Source organism: Symsagittifera roscoffensis, chromosome 1, assembly GCF_963678635.1.
Source record: "Symsagittifera roscoffensis chromosome 1, txSymRosc1.1, whole genome shotgun sequence".
Classification (NCBI taxonomy): Eukaryota; Metazoa; Xenacoelomorpha; order Acoela; family Convolutidae; genus Symsagittifera; species Symsagittifera roscoffensis.
This window is the reverse complement of record NC_087062.1, coordinates 87,673,953-87,696,837: the sequence shown is the minus strand read 5'-3', so window position 1 is coordinate 87,696,837 and position 22,885 is coordinate 87,673,953. Positions and strand designations below refer to the sequence as shown.

At 41.5% G+C, this 22,885-nt stretch overlaps 3 protein-coding genes across 3 annotated transcripts in view; 2 read left to right on the top strand and 1 right to left on the bottom strand.

Annotated features, from left to right (window-relative positions):
* The window catches only part of LOC134851623 (uncharacterized), a 421,621-nt gene that overhangs the window by 100,147 nt on the left and 298,589 nt on the right, over positions 1 to 22,885 (top strand). The gene's annotated exons all lie outside the window — the stretch shown is intronic.
* LOC134851630 (gamma-aminobutyric acid receptor-associated protein-like 2) overlaps positions 1 to 22,885 on the bottom strand; it is a 225,704-nt gene that overhangs the window by 140,493 nt on the left and 62,326 nt on the right. The window lies entirely within an intron of this gene.
* Positions 4,697 to 21,218, top strand: LOC134840451 (uncharacterized). Its single transcript, XM_063856262.1, has 4 exons — positions 4,697 to 4,746; positions 17,024 to 17,911; positions 20,354 to 20,627; positions 21,012 to 21,218. Exons 1-4 carry the CDS (start codon positions 4,697 to 4,699, stop codon positions 21,216 to 21,218), a joined length of 1,419 nt encoding a protein of 472 aa, XP_063712332.1.

The window sequence follows — 22,885 nt, the reverse complement described above, 5'->3', positions numbered from 1 at the left end:
TACCAGTTGGCCGAAAGTCGACAGAGTACCAGTTGGCCGAAAGTCGTCAGAGTACCAGTCGGCCGAAGTCGTCAGAGTACCAGTTGGCCGAAAGTCGTCAGAGTACCAGTTGGCCGAAAGTCGTCAGAGTACCAGTTGGCCGAGTGGCCTAAGCTAACGCCGATTATATAGGCTGTTAAATCGAGATTCAATCAGTCCCAGCGAGGAGCTGAAAAAAGCAGAAAAACGGACGCGACATATTTCTTATTTGTCAAGAACTGACAAAAGAAATTCAGAGAGGCCTACCGAGAAATTCAGGTGTCGATTGAGTTGTCAAGCGCAAGCCAGCTACAGACGTTTTGTGGAAGTGATAGAAGCAATCATGGAACAATTTCTCTGCGTCTGGCCGATGGTTTGATAATCCGAAAACCGGTGACCGCCCAATCTCCAAAAAATCGTCAAAAAACTGTAAGACTCATCTAGTTTTTATAAACTTTTTTGTGCAATAAAATTACATACGGTGTCTTATTGTGTATCCCAACTCAAAGCAAGCTACAAGTGGTAATTTTCCCGATACCACAAAGTTTTGGGTAATTGTGAACGGATTGAAAATCCAAGAAATCGGATAATAGACAAGGGGTACTAGACTAGTTTTTTGGGGTGGTTTACGACTCGAACCTGCTGACAAAAATTTTCCGAAAAATTTTGGGAAAAAAGTAAGAAATTTCCAAAAAATCGTCAAAACGTCCCCATAATTCTGCGAAACTGTGCTGTAACATGACACCAACCTTATGGTAAGTGGTCTGGTAGCGAAATATCAGGCAAATTAAGTTGAGTTTTTTCATCCTCAGGTTTTTTCCGCGTGTGTTGTTGGAACTTAACCGATTTGCCTGATTCTCCAACCCCATTGGTAAACCTAAGGTTTACAACGACTTGATACCTGTTTGCATCCGTTCGCTTTTCAAAACATTCGTTTCGCAACGACTGACTAAGTGGTCCGGGACGGTAAAATTAGGCAAGTTAAGTTGTTGTCTTTCATCCTCAGGTTTGCTCCGCGTGTGTTGTTGGTTTTCAACCGACTTGCTTAATTCCCAAACCTCTTGGTAATTCGTCGAGAAACGATCAAGAAACGATACAGTTTTACAGAAGGCTGCATCATATAAAGCTGGCATAAACGTTGAACCTGAGGAAACAGAGCTTGACAATGTTGCAGAATCGTTAAGTACGATCGTAACAACACAACCACAAGATTCACATGAAGCAGATGCGCGCTCTAAGGTGTCGCGGTACAGTAGTCGACATCATCAAAACATGGTATGAGTTAGAGTCGTATGGTGCGTTCAAGCAAGTAGATGCCCGTTCCGCCGCAGACAAGCGTGCTTTGTCGATCCTGAAAACTGAAACCGTTCACGATGGTGAGCGTTACACTGTACCGATGCTGTGGAGTGATAATGATGTTAGCTTGCCTAACAATTATTATTCTTCATTAGCCCAATTAAAGTCGTTAGAGAAAAGATTAGATAGAGATCCGTTACTTCGCGAGAAGTATACCGAAACAATCAGAGAAGATATAAGTAAAGGATATGTCATAACCGTCAACCCGCACGATCCCAGCTCACGAGCCGAACGTGAGTGGTATCTACCACACCATCCGGTTTTGAACCCGAACAAACCCGGCAAGGTGCGCCGTGTGCTCAATGGAGCATTCAAATTTCATGGCACTTCCTTAAATAGATCTCTCTTGGTTGGCCCGGATCTCCTTCAAAATCTTATTTTTGTACTGTTGAGGTTCCGTCAACACAAGTACGCCGTCTCAGCTGACATAGAAGGTATGTTCTTACAAGTTGGAGTACTTGCGCGAGATCAACCGTCTCTCCGTTTTTTGTGGCGGGAGGACCCCACTTCAAGTGTGGTGGTTCACCAATACACCCGTCATATTTTTGGCGCTCGTGATTCGCCAACTTGTGCGAATTTCGCGCTACAAAAAACTGCTTCTGATAATCAAGCTGAATACCCCGAAGCCGCTTCAGCCGTTGTCCAGAAGTTTTACATGGACGACTATCTTGACTCGTTCGAAAATACCGCTGACGCTCTTAGCCTAAGTAAAGACTTAGTCGCAATGCTCAAATTCGGTGGGTTTAACCTGACAAAGTTTGTTAGCAATGTACCCGAAGTTACAACCGCTCTTAATCCGGACAACCGTGAGTCCAACCCGTCAGTTAAGGATATTTGTAAGAGTCCAGACCAATCGTCGCATGTTCTTGGTCTCAGGTGGGATCATGTAAAAGATACCCTAGTAGTAAGTAGAGGTGTTGATCGACCACTAGATAAAGCAATTACTCAACGCACCGTGTTGAGTTTTGTTTCCTCAGTTTTTGATCCAATAGGACTGGTAGCTCCATATACTGTGAAAGCGCGCCTTTTACTAAAAGACATATGGAGAATCAGTGGTCAAAAGTGGGATGATGATCTCCCAGAGGAAATTAAACAACAATTTCTAGATTGGCACTCAGGACTTCCACTATTAGGTACTCTGACGATACCTCGTAGCTACTTTACCGAACCGTTCGACCGCTGTGAACTTCACACGTTCGGTGATAGTTCGCAGGACGTTTTTTGCGCCGTATCGTTTCTCCGAGCCCGACTTGCTAAATCGCAAAAGACCGAGTTAGCTTTTGTATTTGGGAAAGCCCGTGTAGCGCCTATGAAGATGCTCTCCATTCCCAAGTTAGAGCTTCAGGCTGCTCTGCTTGCGACTCGACTCAAAGAAGAGTTTTTGAAAGCGCTTACTTTCAAAGTAAGCAATGTATTCATGTGGACTGATTCTACCACCGTTCTCCAGTGGCTTAACTCGTGCAACAAACTTCCTGTGTTTGTTGGAAACCGCACTGGTGAAATCTTGGAGTCCACCACCATTGATCAATGGAATCATGTACTCAGTGGTGATAACCCAGCTGATACCGGCACACGAGGGATTTCTTCGGAAGCCCTCAAGGATAGCAGCTGGGTTAGAGGCCCTAGTATATTGAGGACATGTGATTGGCCATTCAAGCCGAACACTGATGTCATCAAAAAGATCCAATTAAAAGGCCCACTCTGTGACATTGATACATGCCTTGAGACTGCATCTACGTTTTTTGTTGATGCTTCATCTGAGAAAGCACCGTCGATCCGTCTGTTTAAAAATTGGGATAAATTCAGCTCAATTGTAAAGTACAAACGTGTTTTAGCGTTTATGCTTCGTGTGCTACCATCGCATAAACACTTCCGTACAAAAACGCTTGAAATAACCGACCCGTCCGAGTTAGATATTGCCGAGCAGAAGCTCATTTATCTCGCTCAGTCCGAATCATTTCCTGCCGAAGTGAAAATACTTCAGTCCGATAAATGGATCACAAAGAAAAGTCGGATTGCTAAATATTCTCCGTTCATCGGCCCAGCTGGCATCCTGCGTTCAACTGGACGTATCAGTCGTCTTGTTGATACCGACTTTGATAGCAAACATCCAATAATACTGGATGGTCGACACCGAGTTGCTCATATGTTGATTAGGCATATGCACTTTCAACGTGCACATCAGGGGTTGGATTACATGCGTGCTGTAGTTCAGTTGAAATACATTGTTCTGAAGTTGCGCTGGTTACTTGGGAACATCGAAAATACTTGCATAACATGCCGTAAGCGCAAAGTAAAAACAGTTGTGCCCATTATGTCTGACCTACCGATTGAAAGACTGGGTTACAAGCAGCCTCCCTTCTCCAACACAGGTGTTGATTACTTTGGCCCGTTTCAAGTGCCAATACGCCGAAGTACCGAAAAGAGATGGGGTTTCCTATTTACCTGCCTCACGACTCGAGCAGTTCACATCGAGTTGGTTCCATCTCTCGATACTAGTTCCTGCGTCATGGGCGTAGAGCGATTTATTGCAAGGCGAGGTACCCCCAAAACCATTCTTTCTGACAATGGCACGAATTTTGTTGGTGCTCAAAAGGAGCTCCTATCCTGTGTCCAAAATTGGAACAAAGTCGCCCCGGCCGTTTTCGTCCACAAAGGCATTAAGTGGAAGTTTAACCCGCCCAGTGCCCCTCATCACGGTGGCGCCTGGGAGCGGCTAGTGAGAAGTGTTAAGCGAGTGTTGTACGACATATTAGGCAACAGGAGATTAACTGAGGAAGTTCTAGGAACAACGCTCTGCCTAGTTGAACAATTACTTATAGCAAGACCGATCACTCCGGTCAGTTCCGATCCGCACGACCTAGAGGCACTCACCCCGAATCACTTCATTCTCGGTCACAGCGCAGCTAGCTTCCCGTCGTTAAGTTTCGAAGATAACTTTGATCATAAAAAGCGTTACGCCAGAGCACAATCGTACGCTAACGCAGTTTGGTCACGCTGGCTGCGTGAATATGTACCATCTCTCAACAAGAGAGCAAAGTGGCATAATGATTCGGATGTCACACTGAAAACCGGCGACTTGGTTTGGGTAGTCGAACCCGACAGCCCACGTGGGCATTACCCACTCGCCCGTATTGCTAAACTACACTACGGCAAAGACGGATGCGCGCGATCCGCCGACATAAAGACCGTTACGAGCGAACTGACCCGCCCGACCGTAAAGCTCGCTCCCGTTCTTCCTTGTTTAGGGGCGGAGGATGTTGCAGCGCAAATATAAAACAATAGTACAAATGCATATAAACGTAAATGTGCGAAAGTATAAATGCATATAAATGTAAATGCATACAGTGACAGTAGCCAAGCGTATACATGGTGCGTCCCGGCGGGTTCGGCGCCGGTTCGAATCCCGACTAGGTCATTTCCTTTCTAGAACTCGAATGTGCACCGAACTTGATGGGATGCTCCGTAACCAGGTTCGGTCCCCCCAAAACCCATTTTAACCGTCTTTTCGCTCTAATTTGGTTCAGCCTTGGTTAAGGCTGACCTTTAAAAAGAGCAATTTGTCTCAAGGACAAATACTGGCCATTTTTGCAGCTTGCTTTGAGTTATGCAGTTTATTGGGGCCGATGTTACCGATAACAATAAAAAAGTTTTGTTATGAAATCTCATTGTTACCGAGTTATTTTGCCGATAAAATGCTCGAATTAAATTGTTTGAAATTCGATATTTTTACAATCCGTGGAGATTGAGCGCACACAAAGGAAATTTTTAGATTTTCAGATCGATTGTTCTCATACAAGCATTTGACTTTTCTACGTTCCCACTGAATCTTTTTTTGTTTTTACAGGACTAAAATTTTTATGCAATTTATCAATTTTATTTTATCGTGACTTTTTCGTAAAGTTAAAATTGTTAATTGATCTTTACCTGTCAATTTCTGTTTGAGTTTATGCTTTTATGCGTTTGACTGGATCTTAAACAGTGAAAAAATTACCTGTTTTGGAAAAAAAGCTGCTACTTTGAAGTTTTGCCTCATCTCAATTTCGTCGGGATTAAAGTTTCTGACAGAAACTTCCGTTGCAGATTGCAGTTTTTCCAATCATCAGTCTTCGTCTACATGAAGTTTTCTTGTATCAAGTTTTGTTCAAATCTCGTTTCTCTAACGCAAGTTTTTGACAAAATTGAAAGTACTCTAAAATTAGATTCTTAGCTATTTGCAACGCTCGATGATGAAATTTGATAGTTCTACAAATGCAGTTTCTAAGATATTGGAAAATTTTTTGAAACACAGTGACAACAAATTAACCCAGGGTGTGTTTTAGGGAGAACCCTTTCATACCTTGTGGGCCCAAAATCAATTACAGTTTGGATCTTACGTTATTGTCCGCTTCGCATCTTCTCATGCCCCAAAATTTTCTTCTCTTGCGCAACTCTCTTTTATTTTGCGACAACATCATATCTCTGCAATAAATCGTAGCTTAGGATCTCTCTTGCTTTTCTGACTAATCTAACTTCTAAATATAGATACCTATCAAAAATATTTGGCCAATAAAGAACCCAGTTGTTTATCGGGTAGGCGGTGCTACAGTGTGGTTTGGCCAAAACGAAAAAGTTCCTGCAGATTTGAATCCCAACGAGCTGAGTTATAGTAGAGTGATACCACTGGTATACCAAATGACAAACTAGGTTTAGAAGAAAGAAAACTGCCATTAAATAAAGATTGTATATTTTCCATCCAACTATAAAACTTTCAAGACGTCCAATTTACTTCGAACAGAAAAACATATGACAGGTATCTAAGAATTAATTGAAAACCAATTTAAACTAGCTAAAAACCCAATTCACAGCATGATCGTAATGCTTCGTGGCGGATTTGCGATTAAGCATTGATAAAAATTGGATTGAACAAATAATTGAACAACGCATGTTTCTGTTACAAAAACACGAGTACCGAAGTAAGAATAAAAATGATTGGACATGGTAGGATCTTAAACAGTCAAAAAAACACCTGTTCGGAAAAAAAAGCTGCTACTTTGAACTTTTGTCTTATCTCAATTTCGATGTTTCACAAACGGCAAAAATACAGATAATAGGTAAAGCTATTCACTGTTGCACGTTTACTGAAGCGAAAATGAACATTGCATTCAGTAGAAAAGAAGAAAAATACATAAAAGTTCAGGGCAGATCTACATTTTTCTCGAGAGAGGTGGGTTTTTTTTTAAAAAAAATCCATAAATATGTGGCGATTTTTTTAGGTCGAACAAATTGATTTTCTGAGCTCTCCCAAAGCACTAGCAAGAACCTGTTTTGGCCAAAATTGCTCCGCCGCAGGCGAAGTTTTGAAAAAAAAGAGGCCAAAAAAAGCGTTTTTAGGAAGACTTTGGAAATGTTTGAACACAAAAATGCGTTTTTCTGGCGTGTGCTCCCCCCTCAAAAATAGTATATATTTGCACCAAAAGCGCCTGTAGCAAATTTTTAGGCAAAAAAGGATGTCTCAAAGTAGTATGAAGTGGAACCCTTTAGGTCGACAGGGTGTAGGAGGAAGCGTCCGTCCCAATCCCCAGCCCCTCCGCCCCTCCCCTAAATCCACCTCTTCACAGATTAGATAAGTAAAAGGTCCTTTGAAATAATTGTGACTAAATGACAAAGAAAAAGCTTTTATTTGGAAGATCAACATTTTTCTAATTTTATCTATTTCAGAAATTTTTAGTAACTCTCATAAAAGCAGGTTTAATTAAAACGGAAAAGTAATCTGTATTTAGGTCACCAATTTTCGGCAGTCCAAAAAACTTCAACCTTTTTAATAAACTTTTCGGTGTCACAATATCGTAACTTGTTTTTGAGGAAAAGTTCGCCCATCAATAAGACGTAATTATAGTCGAAACTGACCAAAACCTGTTCAAAAACGTCCTTTTTGGCAAGTTTGCTTAAAAAATGTTCGCGTGCGGTTTTAAAAACTTATATATATAAAAAAATTCTTTTAGTGCTCCATGAGAGCTCACAGAAGACATATGGTCGACCTTAGAAAAAGTTATGGCTTTTCTTCAAATCTGCATCCCACGCTCGAGTAAATGACTGATCGATCCGACTCAAAATACTCCCTGGTGTGTACAAGCGATGTTTCTAATTGTCCGGGTGCCATCTAGCTCAGAAGTTTAGCTTGATATTAAATGAATCATTTTAAAATATTATTTTCAAACTGTTTATAATTCCGTGAAATGCATGAATAACCTAAGTTTTGATTTGAAACTAAAACGGAAAATTGAACCTGTTGATGGCCATGCAATCCAAACTCAAAATTTAAACGAACTAGCGTCTTCAGGGCACGAGAGAAAACAACCTGAAATAAGATGAATTTTGTTACTCGTTTAATTGATTTATTTAACTCATTTTTGTTTGATTTTTTGCACCATTGGTCGCAAGTGAAACTTGGTAGCATTTTAAAGAGCAACAAATCGCCTCAGGGAAATAAAGCGAGTAAATAATTAAAGCTATTGAGAGTTATCAACTCACAGCCACCAAATGGCCATGCTTTAGCGAGAGTGGGTTATGATATAGAATTTTTCGCGGAACTACTAAGCAATGAAAAAACCTGATTCAATTGATTTGAGACGAACTGCCGCGTTCTATTGCTTGTGAAATGCGGTATTTTGGCTTGAACTAGTTGTCGCCATTCCGACTTTTGATTAGATCTATCTTATAGCAAAAGAAACAGAAAGTTGATTTCATAGCAAACCAACATAATACAGTTCACGCAAAATTAATAAACAGAAGTAAAAAGACTCCTACAACGGGTATGAGCAACCCTAACAAAATGAATTATCTCACATTTGTCTACAAAACCTATAGTTTATTCCAATAAGAGAGAGATAGCTCTTTATAGGGAAAACACCGGATGGTATGCATAGAATGCATAGTAATGGTTAGATATCGTGAACCCAGCGCAGGTTTGATGTTGGCTTTTTGGCTAGTTAATTGTTTTCAATCTGCTGAATTCTAATCCTTTAATCAAAAATTTAATCAAAAATCCTGTTTAATCAAAAATCCTAAGTAAGAGATTTTATTCGACTATAAATTAAATGAGTTTGTTGCAACAGATTCTGCTTGACTCTTGGATGATTCGATTTCTAAAAGTACTCACAAATTATGAAAAGGTTTGAATTTGATGCCTAATTCAATCAGTGCTTCCCACGCATACCCCAATCACTTGTCCTCATCCTCCTCGTCCAGATCGCCGAAAAATGAAAAACCTAATTTTTACGAATGAAAAGGGCTGAATGAAAACCAAATTTAAAGGGTTTTCAAAGTCAGAAATATGTGCAGGTCGATGCCGATTTTAATTGCTGTTTAGTTTTAGATTGATAATGGCACTGACTTTTAGTGAAGTAGATAAAATTTCCTTCTAGGCAAAACTCTGTAACTGAACAATGGCACTGTACTTCAATTTTGTTGATATTCTGGGGGCTCACTTCATAAAGACAACACGTTATGAGGGCATTGATCCACAGTTTGATTTGTTAGTCGGCCAGATAAAGAAGTTTTTTTTCGATTCGAATTGAATTTTCCAAAATCTGAAAATTGGAGTTCTGCCAAACTATCTACTTTTTCTTGCTTTCAATTATATCAATCTACATACTCGCAAAAAATGTTTTCGATGCTGTTAAAACTGGTTTCCTTAGTTTTCATGCTCAATTTCAATGCTCAGTTTTCTTGCAGTAACTGGAACGCAGAAATCAGAATTCAAAATAACTGAAATTATAACTGCGGGAAACTTGATCAAAAAAAAACATCTCGAGTTCAATTGCTATTCCCAATTGGCCAACACAATTTACTTGAGCAGATTTTTTTTCGTTCCTAATGGAAAATACGGCGGTTGGGTACGGAAACCCGGATAAAGGAATAGGAAGTTCAGGTGAACCAAGTGAGGTTTCTCAATCAACTGAACTGACAGTCCAAAAATTTCTCGTTTACGAAAAAATTTGCTTGAATACTGATACACTTCTAAAAATTTATTTAACATAAATAGAACAATAAGATGAAAAAACTTAGTTTCAGTTTGTGGAACAATAAAATGAAAGAACATAAAAACAGCGGGCAGAAATTTGAGAGCGGAAGTTTTTACCCAAGCATTTGACAAAATACGAAAAAAACTAGTCTATTTTGAATGTTGAGAGTTACGCATTGAAAAAACTGTTCAAATCCGATTTCACTAAAGGGAAAAAGCGTCTAATCTAATTTTGTGATGATGCATAATCTCGTGTGAATCTTGTAGAGCCCTCACATACTAGTTGCAATCGGAACTGAACTTTTTGGTTAATGAAGTGCCCAGAATGTTGAAAAATCCCATTTTTGAAGATCTTGTCGGTTGTTCCCTCAATAACGGGAGTAGTCAACGTCCACACTACTTTTGCAAACAATCAAAATAAGGGTCAAGTCAGCTTTAACCAACTGGAATATGATGGGCAGTAATTGAAGGTTTCTCATGGCTGAAGCATAGTCACGATTGTAGGAAATCCAGCGAACTACTTTCGCCAGGAACTTCTCTGATTTTTAAAAACTAGTAATGGATGGGGACCATACTTGTGAGCCTAATAGCACTAAAAAAATACAAAGTGATGAAAGTAAAACTTTTTTCTTAGAACTAAAGACACTGAAAGGTAAGTTGCGTCTAAGAAAATTAACAACTTTTGAACATTTTTCTAAACTAAAAAAAATATGCTATGCCAAATTAGTTTGTTGATCAAAAATGAATTTAATGTAATGAAAAAAATTTCTGTCAAGAAAGGGTTCATTTGAAATGTTGTAGCCAAAACGTAATGTTTTACAGTTGGAGGGATGAAAACTTAATTCATTTGCAATTAATCAAACCAAGAAGGAGTCAATTTTCTTTGATTGGAGGTCAGACGAGACTGAGGAAAAGATTTTCATATCATCGGCTAAAAGAAAATATGACCCATTTTTGTTCGGTTGTGGTGCGTAGTTAAAAAGCATAACAAATAATAGAGGCCCCAGCCCACTACCTGGAGGTACTCCAAATGTAATGCCAGCTAAAAAAGATCAATTTTAGCTAACTATAGTTTTCTATAAACGATCAGCAAAATTAAATTTGAAAAAAGTCAAAAATTCTCTGCAAAAACGTAGCTTTTCGTGTTTGGCAAGTAGTAAATGGTGGGCTACAAAGTCAAAAGCTTTTTCACATCGGAGTAATTTGAAAGGCACGGACTTGCTGAATCAGTTGCCAGATATTTTGCATCGAGGTAGGAAGTAATTTGAACTACAGTGCTTCTCTTTGTCATGAAACCGTGTTGATGACTATCAATAAGATGACAAAACTTGGGATAGATAGATAAATTAATAGAAATACGATCTTGAAAGATTGAAAATTTAAGCAGTACACAGATTGAGCGATAATTGATGATCAATGAACGGGAATCAGACTTGTCTGATGGCTTGATGTGAAACGTTTTCCAGATATTGGGCATTATCAAATTATTTGTCACCGAATGGAATAAATGTTGAGCGATGCGGGCAAGTTGGCTTGCAGAATCAACAGAAAAAAAATTGTAATAGAAGAGGAATCGTCACACTGTCTGAGCAGTTGTTCAACCTCCGAAACAAAATTTTAAAGGTCAGAAAGGCGGATATCTGCATCTGCGATTTCTATTAAAATGGTGTAATCAGTTGTTTTCCATAAGATTAATTGAAAATTGGTTGGAAGCGTTTGCAACTTCAGAGTCCTCCTTAATTATTTTGTAGAGGGATAGGAAGAATCAAAATCAAACAACACAGAAATGTAAAATATTGTGTGGTTGAGTTCATTGAGTTCATGTTGAAATGACTTTTAAAAGATTTTTTATTTAGTTCACTCGACGTGCTTAGATTTAGATCTATTTGTTTCAGAGAGTTTTGAAGCAACCGTTCTCTGGAAAACAAACCAGATTTTTGCCGTTTTTTGAGAAGATGAATGAATCAATGCAATAGAGGAGTAAAGCAATGGCAATAGAGCTGTGAATCAATGCAGAGCAATCAATTGTGTACTGTTTTATTAGATAGGAATTAAGTTTAAGGCTGTTATTCCAAATCAAGTCAAAAAAGATTGAAACGTTCGAATTGACGACTGAAAGGTATAACGAAGATTTGGTAGAGAAGAACTTGGAGCAGTTTCCTTTGCAACCTCGGTAATTTTAAAAATTACTGGGTAGTTGTCGCAGAATATGTCAGGTCCCACCGAAAAAATAATTCTATGATTGGTAATTAACAGAAGTTCAGATATTGGTTGCTTTTATGCGTTGGAACATCGATATGTTGTGGCAGACATAAAAGACTAATGACTTCTAGGAAGGCGGATTCTTGAGAAATTGAAGAAGTTAGTGTCCACCAGTTACTGTTTAAGCAAGTAAAGTCACAAGGAGGTAGATATCAAATAAATTTTGTAATAATAACTATGTCCAAAAGTTTCAAATTAATTTATATAAACCTTCAGACAGTCTTTAATGCAAGCAATGCCAAATTGATGTTTAGACGTGAGAGAAGGATTTTAGATTAAAAAAGAGGCTTATCGCTGGCGCCTTATGCTAAACAAAAGGGGTTTGGATCCATGAATATTCTTATAGTTTAAAACCGACTTGGTTTCAAAAGGCGATTCGGATTGTACCATGTACCCCCTGAGAACGGTGTGATCATGCTATAATATTTAAAGAAGTGCTAAAAATTTTTCAGATTGAGTTATATTTTCTGAAAACCAAGTTTCACTGAGAAAGAGCAGTGAAATCGAATTTAAGCAAGAGAAATTGTGAAATGCAATTTTTGGAAAAATTGCACTTAGATCTGCAGTTTAGCAGCATACAGTTTAGTCATTCGGATTGTCTGTTAACTTTGTACTATAACTTCATGTTTTATAATGGGAAATTTTTTTAATCTTATCTTCATTCGGATTTTCTGTCGGTTGAATTTTGTTATAAAACTTCTGATTTTTTAATGTTAAATCTTCTTTTAAATTCCTTGTCTCGATCATACGATAACGTTTTTGAGAGGATTGTTTTCTCCATTTTTGATTGGTAGGAGTAACAAAATTTTTGATGCAGACGAGATATTTGTATGATTGAAGATGATGGCTTCTGGCAATTAAATTTTACTTTAAAAACGGTATTTGCAGTGGTGATAAGAATAGGTCGACAAAAAAACCCACTTTTCTGAAAAATAATTTTGGAAAATTTTCGGTACTGGCAAACCAATTTTCCGCTAAGAAAGCCAAAAACTAGTGGAAGACAACCGTTTTACAGACCGTACAGTACATACAATTGTTCAAGCGTTGGGGGGGGGCTACGCCTTAAAAGTTCCATCGGCTAATATTGCCTCTGAGTTGAACAGCAATTTCAAGTTTTTATCGGATGCGAAGATTGTAACACCGCAAACCAAGTCAGAACCGCTCTTTTTTAAAATTTGGGCGACATTTGTCGGTTATAGAAACTTCTGACATATTTGCTGGTTTTGAAGGTATTTTTTTGACCCGAGTTCGTCGATATAGACCTCATTTGATTGATTTGTAGTCGGGTACGACGGACGTACTCTGATCGAGGGCATTGTGGTAACTAGTTCTTAGGAGGTTTGACGGATCGCCATTTGTATCTCCTACAACTTTAAGCGGAAATTTTTTCTTGATATATCAGTTTTGTCATGGTTATGATTGTGTTCTCCAGGAAGTTTTCGATCTCGTTGAACGTAGTCGATTTACCCATACGGACCATACAAATTGACGAATTGTAGGACAAGCATTTCTAGTAAATGGCTTTCGAAGTTTTAGAAATTATATTTTATTGATAATTTTCAATAATAATATTTTACCTCTTTTTGAGAATCTCAAATTAACTTGGTTTTCTATTTGATTTTTTGATAAAAATAATTTATTTTAATTATATTTAGCAACAATATAAATTTGAACTTTTGGTTTTTTATTGTAAGCTGTACGTTATGTTTATTACATACTTAATTCTTAACACAAAAAATACTTTCGCAATTGGGAGTTCATCCGACGACCCACCGCCTTTTGAGCGTGTAATCTACCTCCAAACTAACGCTCATTGTAGGTGCGACTGATTTTTTTTGGACTTATGCGACCGATGTATCATTTTGGGGAGCTATGTGCCAGTCGGTCATATCTGGAAGTTTGACCTTGAGGAATACGAAATACCTAGTTTTGGGATGAAGTTTAATTTTTCAAAAATTCGAATTGAGCCTGTCATGCTCAACTTTCTCGCGACAACTGAAAACATCAGAAATAAAATCAGAACGACCGAATCGCAATTGCGGGAATGTGACAAAAAAATTAGCGGGAAATTGCTATTCGCAATTTCCGAGATTGTAGTAAAAAACACGAGAGTAGAGCTGTCCTATCTTGATATAGGAGACAGAGTGATTACGAAAGAACATCGAAATCCAGCTGAACCAGAGTGAAACTTCAGTGGAAAGGTAGACAACTGAAGTTTCCCAATGGTTCAGACCCAAAACTATATTCTCAAGCTAAAACTCATTTCCTTGAATTGGAATTCATTGATAGCAAACTTCTCGAGTCATATTCAATCGTATTTATGCTAGATTTACTAATTAGCTTAATTACTCTGATTCTCAAGTGTGCTGCTATGTGAGTACCTAATTTGAGTACCTAATTCTTTCCCGAGTGTATTTTGTGATAATTATGTTTAGATAAGGCGAGTTTTAGGTTGATCCATCTGAAATAGATCAAAATTTCACTGTCCAATAAAATGTAACTTAACGGATTGTTCCGACCCTGTTTTTAACAGGGTTCGTGTATTTTGGGTATTTTGAGACCTAAGTATGGAGACGTTCTTATTTTCTAGAGTGGGAGGGGGTTGTTTTGGTAGTGGCTTTTAAGCTGTAACGGGTTTTAGTCTCATGTTGCAAGTGAACCGAATTGGCTCCGACCGTTTTGAGGTAGAAAAACACAAGAGATAGTGTCCCTGACTCCTGAGCCAATGGTTATAGGGCCTATTTTTCTTAAGCCTCATATGTGACCGAAGTAGGCGACTGTTACATAGTGTTTTTATGGCGCTCCTGGGTATTTTTACGACATCATGACTACGGAGTCGAACCCACTTGACACAGCTCCGGGCTACATGCCCATTCTAGAGTACCTTGACAAGTTGTACGGTTCAGCGGGAACGTGTAAGCCTTCCGGTTGTACCGTAATAGCTTTTTAAGAAAACTCGAGAAAGTTTCCTGGTACGCTCTCCGAACGAGGTTTAGCTAACCGAGTAAGGGTGGGGGGTGCGGGGGTAACTAGGGGGACAAAAACACGAGCAAAAAGACAAAAAACAAAACAAAAACAAGAAAAAAGAATAGAAAAAGGAACAAAAACCGTAAAAAAATTGACAGTGACTTTGACACCAGATTAGTTGGATCAAACCTTTATATTAATTAAGTAGTATACCCATACTGTTTTATAAGACCGATCGTTTCGATCAACCTAGCAATCTAATCCAGCAACCTCAATAAGGTGCCCGAGTGGGGGGCGTTGCTAAGGGTTTTCAGATAGCTTGCAACTTAGCTGGACAACTAGGAGACTTGACTGGAAGAGGTGACCAGCCGAGTGAGAAAGTGCTTCACAAGGATTGAGCTGAACCGCTAGGAGACTTGACTGGGATAGGTGACCAGCCAAGTGGGAAGGTGGTGCTGATGACAAGTGCAGTGCACGTCAAGGAGACAACGAGCACGGGACCGGTACAACAAGAGGAGGACGCGCAGGGGTGTTCTCAAGTTGGACAAACGGGTATCATAAAATCCACATCACACTATAGGAAATAAGTGTAAAATTGGATAAGCGGAACCCCATTGTTTTGAGGAAGTTTTTACTCAAGCAGGCCTGGAAACAGGTCTACGGTTTTCTCTCGAGAGGTTTAGCACCCGGCGCTTAAGGGAATTTTCGGCTTTAGAGGGGGGCTAAAGAGGGGGGAGGTTAGAAGGGGGGCTGGTTAGGTAAGAGGTTGGTGGTTGTAAAGTGTAAAAAGGGGGGACACATTAGAGTAACTAATTGATCGGCATCGTCGATTTAGTTACATAAGATTCTTACACGCGTCGGTTATAAAAACGGATATCCAAATTTAACATCGAATTAAGGTAGGTACCCTGGTCGGATCGGTAGGGGAGAACGGACATAGACAGTTTTTGTGATACCCCATAAGACCGCTAGCAGGGGGGAGGAAAACGCGTGGCAATCAAGTACCAGACGTTTTTTTCGGACAAAGGTTGACATCTGTCAGCTCTGAATTTTTGGGTGGGCTCATCTCTCTGTTTTTATAGTTTTTCCTTATTAAGTTTTTACGTTTTGGTGAGAATTTGTTATTGGTATTTGAACGAACAGGTGATCACAAAATACCTGCGAAGAAGTTGGGTTTAAAATTGGGTTTCAAATTGATAAATACAAGGGGCTCAGTATTTGAAGCTTTTGGCCATTAAGATATGGTTTTCGGAAATTTTTTTTTCTAGAGCTCAAGCGGTGGTACACGGCACAGTGGTTCAAGAGTCCCCACAACGAAGAGGAAGAAATCCTACTATCCAGACACTTGGTGACAAGTCTTGGGACAGTACCGAAGAAGTCTTTGGACAGTGCAGTCTGGGGACGGTCTTGGAGCAGTGCAGTCATAGGACAGTCTGGGGACAGTGCAGTCTTGGGACAGTCTTGGGACGGTGCAGTTTTGGGACAGTCTTGGGCCAGAGCAGTCTTGGTAAGGTCTTGGGACAGTACGGTATTGGGACGGTACGGTCTTGGGACATTGTAGTCTTGGGACAGTGCGTTCTTGGGACAGTGCGGTCTTAGGACGGTGCAGTCTTGGGACGGTGAGGTCTTGGGACACTGGTCTTGGGACAGTGGTTATGGGACAGTGAGCTTGGGACAGTGCTCTTGGGACACTGGTCTTGGGACAGTGGTCTTGGGACACTGGTCTTGGGACAATGGTCTTGGGACAGTGGTCTTGGGACAGTAGTCTTGGGACAGTAGTCTTGGGACAGTAGTCTTGGGACAGTAGTCTTGGGACAGTAGTCTTGGGACAGTAGTCTTGGGGCAAGGGTCTTGGGACAGTGGTCTTGGGACAGTACTCTTGGGACAGTAGTCTTGGGACAGTAGTCTTGGGGCAAGGGTCTTGCGACAGTGGTCTTGGGACACTAACAAGAAGTACTGGGACAGCACCGAGTAGTCTTGGGACAGTAGAGAGAAAGCTTGGGACAGTACGTAGAGGTGTTGGGACAGCACAAAGAAGTGGTGTGACGGTACTAAAGGTACAGGTCGAAATAACTGAATCAAAAGCAATAGGACTAGTCGGAACGTTAAATCGCGATAGATCGGATACTGTTGGGGTCACAAATTAGTAAAATTTTAATAAATCTTATAAGGAATAGGAAACTAGTTTTTCTTTTTATTTTCAAAAATTTTTATTCTTAGAATAGGATTTTGTAAATAGCAATATTGTAAATAGAATCAATTGTAAATAAAAATCATGAGACGAAGCAGGGTACCGATTGCTGAAAAAAGAGCTACAGAATCAAACACGAAATATAACTCGTCGCGACGAAAAATGACATCGGTTGGCCCAAGAATATCAAAAAAGAATTTTTAAGTTAGCACGGTCAAAACAAGGAGTACTAGAGAGAACAAGACAAAAGAGGGCGCGGAAGGGAAACAAGCGGAACCCGCCAACGAGATTGACCTAGAAACACCAGACCAGAGTGTGGATGAGGTGAAGAAGAAGACGACGGAGTCGACACCGATGCCGAATACAGAGGAACCAAATCAAAAGTCGACGGAGTTCTCGCCGATAGACACTGTGGAGGACACAACAGGCAACACGCCAGAAACGGTAAAGGACGAGTCTCAAGCAAAAAGAACGTCATTTACTGAAAGGTTGGCAATGATGGTCGGGATGAAATCAAGAGACATAGTGACGGAGGAACCGAAAGTCGAGAAAGGCAAAACATTCGGAACAATTTCCACGAAAACGACAGAGACCAACCAAGACGAAGACCAGGTTAAACAGGGAGCAGCAGCCAACAACAGGGCAACAGCTGACCATGAGACAACAACTTCTCTTGAGCTGGGCGATCTGATGGCGAAGCTAGATCAGATCGACAAGAGACTAAAGCACAGTGAGAAGGATAGAGATGTGATAAAGAAAGAATTAGGATACAACAAACACGAGTACCTGGACAACTATTTCAATCTGGCGAAAGCGACAGAGGAAAAGCTTCAGCAGATGTCAGACAAAGTAGATGCCACTGATGGAGAGCGAGGCAAGAACATCAAAAAAGACATGCAAGAGATGAAGCAACGGTATGACGCAGTAAACAGCCAGTTGGAGAGTCTGGAAACGAGAATGGACACAATGAGTAGGGACCAGGCTGAGAGTTCATGTGCAATACAGGCAAAACTAGACGCCATCTTGAGAAACTCTACGTCACAGGACAGGCCGGCGGCGGATCGAACGCAAGGCAACAGAGTCGACTTCGTGGAACCACAAAGGAACAAACGGCAATCAACACCGTTACCATTACTCCGGGATGCGGCGAGCACAGCACCGGGGGGGCAAAGCAATTATGAAAAGTGGAAGAGCAAATACGGCGGGTAGTCCAGGAGATTCCACGACTCACAATAACGTGGGACCGGATGCTATGACTTTGGCAAGCACCTGGGAAATGATAAACAGGACACTAGAAGCCTTCGCCACAAGGAACACCGACTCGAGTGACAGAGGAGGTAGCAAATCCAGGAAAACTTTCAAAAAACCGAAGGAAATCAAGGATGATTCAGACAGATGCATTGATACTTGGGTAGAAGTCATGAGATTACACTTGGAACAAGACAATTTGAACGATGAGAGAGAAGCATGCACAGCGACACTCAGCAATTTAGAAGGCACGGCGTTGAAATGCGTAGTTTCGAAGAAGGAAGAGGAACGCGACACTGCGGATAAAATCTTCGAGATATTGTTGAATCGATTCGGGTCAGGCATGAAGGGTCATTTTGCGATGGTGCGAGTTGAAAAGAGACGGCAAAGGAACGATGAGTCGATTGATCGGTTCCTAGATGATCTCGAGAGCTCGAGACGAAGAAGTGTTCCTGAAGAGTCAACGAACAGAAGAAACTTTAGCATCGCCTCCAAGGTCGTTGATGGGGTAAAAAGTGATGACTTGAGAACAATGTTAGCAACTTACTACACATTGTCGAAAGACAATGCACCGACTCCAGAAGAGATGAGACAGAAGTCAAGAGAGTACATGTTAATGAAGCCCAAGAAATACACATATTCGGATAACAGGAACATGCAAGGGGGGAGCCAACCACAAAGGTCGTCATGGTACAAGCCTAGAGATGACATGGACAAACGTAGATCATGCGCGAACTGCGGATCAGCTGATCATCACGTGGCGGATTGCACAACATACAAGCAGGGCATGAAGAGTCTGGGATATGCGCCAGATGAGGAAGATATGAGCCAGATGGAGGAACACGAGTACTAAAGTGGCTTAATCATCAAAATAGGTGCAAGATGCTTCTTCTGCAATCAGGAGGGGCAATTCAGGAAGTTCCTTGTCACTTCATGTCCACCTACAGTGACTATCGACATTACCCTGGCTCCGATTTGCGATGGTGAAGCGGAACGAGGAAGTTTTTTCGAGACATAAGGCAGACTTCGGGTGTTTTAGTTTTGTTGAGCATGAAATAGAACTTGAAGAGAATGCGGTACCACACAGGGAGGGGCGAGGCGCATGACCGCACACAAATGAGAGGCATGTAGGAAAGAAATAGAAAAATTACTAGAGTATGACATGATAGAGCCATCCAAGTCACCGTGGGCGTGTGGAGTAGTGATGGCCAAAAAGAAAGGCGACCAATTGAGGTTTTGCTGTGACTTTCGGTATCTGAACTCCGTCACGGTGAAGGATGCCTACCCCATACCTAGGATTGGCGAGAGCCTCTCGAAGCTAGGTGACGCAAAATTTTTTACGACTCTTGATTTAGGTTCGGCCTTCTGGCAGGTCCCGCTGAGGAAGCAAGACAGGGACAAAACAGGGTTCGCTTGCGAGTTGGGGCTGTTTCAATGGAAACTGATGCCGTTTGGTCTTTGCAATGCCACGGCTACATTTCAACGGTTGATGGCACATGCGCTGATAGGTGTGACAAAGAAGTACGGCAATCTGGTAATGTGCTATGTGGATGACATGGTGATAGCGACGCCCACACTAGAAGACCACATCGAGCGACTGGACGAGGTGTTTGCATGTATGAAGAGGTCGGGGCTAAAGTGTAAGCCAACAAAATGCGAGATACTGAAGGATTCGATAAAATACTTGGGCAAGATGGTGGACAGGCACGGCATCAGACCGGATCCAGATGCAGTAGAAGCAGTTCTAACTTGGAAATCACCAAAAACGGAACACCAGTTGATGAGCTTCCTGGGTTTTGCGAACTACTACAGGGAACTCATCAAGGGCTATGCGGGCAAGGTATACCCGATGCAACAATTAATGAGACACAAAGGCAAAATGTTCACATGGAACAACGCAGCAGAAGAATCATTCCAGGGAATAAAGAAAGAGTTGTGCGAGGCAACGGTGTTAGGGATGCCAACGGAAAAAGGGACTTACGTTGTGGATACGGATGCGTCGGTAGTCGCGATTTCTGGAAATCTCCATCAAGAACAAGAATGGAACGGGAAGACAGTCTTAAGACCAATAGCATACGGGAGCAAGTCTTGAGTGATACGGAAATGAAGTACGGGGCGCCGAAAGCAGAGATGTTCGCGGTGGTTACTTTTGTCAAGAAATACAGAGCATAATTAGGCAGTGAGCCATTTAAGCTGCGGGTCGACAACAGAGCCTTCAGCTGGCTGAAGACGTGCTCGATTGACCAGAGCTACATTGGGAGATAGATAGTTCGCCTGGATGGTTGCAACATTACAATTGAGCATAGAACAAGGGACAAATATCAGAATGCCGATAGTTTGAGTAAGAAGACGGAGTTCTACGAAAGACAGGAACAGAGGGATGCGGATAGGCCCGAAATCAAAGATGGCTTCTCCTTCATGGACAAAGAAACGTATGACAGTCTTCCACTCTCGAGGTGGCTAGACAAGTCAGGCGAACCAATAGAAGATCACCCCGAATTACCAGAAGAGCCTCCAAAGAAAACAATCTTGAAGAAGACCCGAGGAATGCCGATAGAGATTATGTTCAAGTCAAAAATCGTGAGAGAGACGCTCAAGGCAAAATGAGCGACCCGAGAGAGACGCTATGATCTCAACCAAGTGGAAACGGGATATACTCAGATAGATGAAGACTTGTGGAGATTACTTGAGAAACCGGAAGTCACGATACTGCGAAGTAATGGAGCAGTTGGCAACGCAGACTCTTTAAGAGGAAGCAATACTGATGGAAAAGAAGTCGTGCGGTCACTGGTTGACAAAATCCCCGAAAACATACTTCAACGGACTCAGGTTAGGAAAAAGAAAGTGGCGTTTAAGGAAGAAGCTGAACACCTGGGACTAGGTCAAGAGTCCGGGGAGTGGTCCACGTCCACGGAGGAAGAAGAAACCGGAGAAGAGAAATTGTCCGGGGAGTGTGAAGTATAGGTTGAAGATTCGGAAAAGAGTAGCGATGATCAGGATAGTCTATGCATGATACTGGCAGAGGAGAAGATGAGACACCGCGACAAGGAGCTACAAACAGATCCCTCCTCAGGAACGTACAACTCGGATGAACAAGAAGTACAAGGAGGTGAAGAAATTGAGAAAATTGCGGTATCGAGGAAACCATTCAGGGAACTATCGTGCAACTAAAATGTCAGAACAAATCTGGTGCCAGAAGATGATACGAGGATCTTGAAGAGGATAATATGCGTAAAGCTGAGGGATGACATCCACAACCCTGGGGAAATGAATGGACAGATCATGGCACTAAAGGAACATGTCAAAGCGAGATATAGGCTGTCGGACCTGATAAGGGCCCAAAAGAATGACAAGATGACAAGTAACCTCTCCAAATGGATCAGGACAGGGTCCAAGGAGAAAGGGGACCTGGAGGAAGACAGCTACAAGATCTTGAGCCAGTTCTACAAAAAAGAAAAGATTTACTCTATCACACAGCTGATGGGGTGGTAGCGTGCAAGAGAAAAGATGAGGAGAAGATATTACACAAGCACAACCTCATCATATTACCACAATTGTATCAGACGGAAGTGTTATTCAGATCGCACGATCGGATAGGGCACCAGGGGATAGACAAAGTGCAACAGAGAATACTTCACAGGTTTGATTGGCCAGGATTAAGGAAAGCTTGCGAGAGATGGGTGAATGCATGCCTGGCATGCCTGCAAGTAAAAGACCCAAGGAAAATGAAGTTCCCACTCAAATCCATTGAAAGCTCGGAATTTAACGGGGTGGTGCAGATAGACCATCAAAAAATCTGCATGACAGAGTCGGGATAATAGATCACTTCACAAAGTTGGCAGAAGCGGTCCCGTGTCAGACAGCCTCAGCAGAGGAGACTTGTGACCACCTGATAACGCATTGGATATCACGATATGGTCGTCCAATGACTTTTCAGTTGGACAACGGCAAAGCCTTTGTGGGAGACTTGACAAAAGAACTGAAGAAGAGGTCACACATTGCTCAAGCACACTCGACAACCTACCATCCTCAGACCAACGGGCTGGTAGAGAGACAGAATAGAACGTTGGTGAACATGCTGAGGGTATACTGCTCAAGATACATGACGGACTGGGATAAATATCTGCCACAAGTCGCAGGGGAGTACAACAGTACGCAACACTCAACAACGGATATAGGTCCTTTCATGATGTTGACGGGCAGGGAGAGAGCAATGCCCCTGACAAATTTTTAACCCGGAATACGAAGGGAAGAGGAAGTCGCCTCAAGCTTACGTGAAAGAAGCGATCAACAGACAGCAGGAACTAAACGAGCTCTGCAGGAGGAACACTGCGCAAGCACAAAAGAGACAGCGCAAGAAATATGATGAAAATATACTACAGGCGAAGCCATATGAAGTGGACCAGTACATGTGGGTTTTCCAGAATGTAATACCGCCCAAAGGGACAAAAAAAGTACTTAAGAAATGGAGGGGACTATTCATGATAACGGAAGTAGACCAACAAGGACGGTTCTGCCGCTTGAGTACGGGGCGAGCGGCACATTATGAAAATCTGAAGCCTCACGTCCCATCCCCAGAGGACTGGTGTACACCACAGGACATGGAAGGACTGGAGTACCTACTGGTGGAGCCAACGTGTGAAGTGAACGAAAAAAGCACCAGAGAGAAAAATGATGGCAACCAGAAATTGAGTTTGGATGACAATGAAAAAATAGAAGCGGACTCTGAGGCGGAATCCTTTGTGGAAGAAGACTGGAACGATCCGGAGCAGGGAGAGGTGCCAAAGTGGACAGAACCAGACTACCAGCGGGGACTAGGAGTGGCAATCGCAAACGGA

What these genes read in the sequence shown, in the direction of transcription:
- LOC134840451 (XM_063856262.1), top strand. Translation starts at nt 4,697, where the DNA reads ATGCATATAAATGTAAATGCATACAGTGACAGTAGCCAAGCGTATACA. An exon ending in AGTAGCCAAGCGTATACATG is followed by an intron (nt 4,747 to 17,023) that starts GTGCGTCCCGGC and finishes GGTCAAAACAAG; the next exon opens with GAGTACTAGAGAGAACAAGA. An exon ending in TTATGTTCAAGTCAAAAATC is followed by an intron (nt 20,628 to 21,011) that starts GTGAGAGAGACG and finishes TGTGAAGTATAG; the next exon opens with GTTGAAGATTCGGAAAAGAG.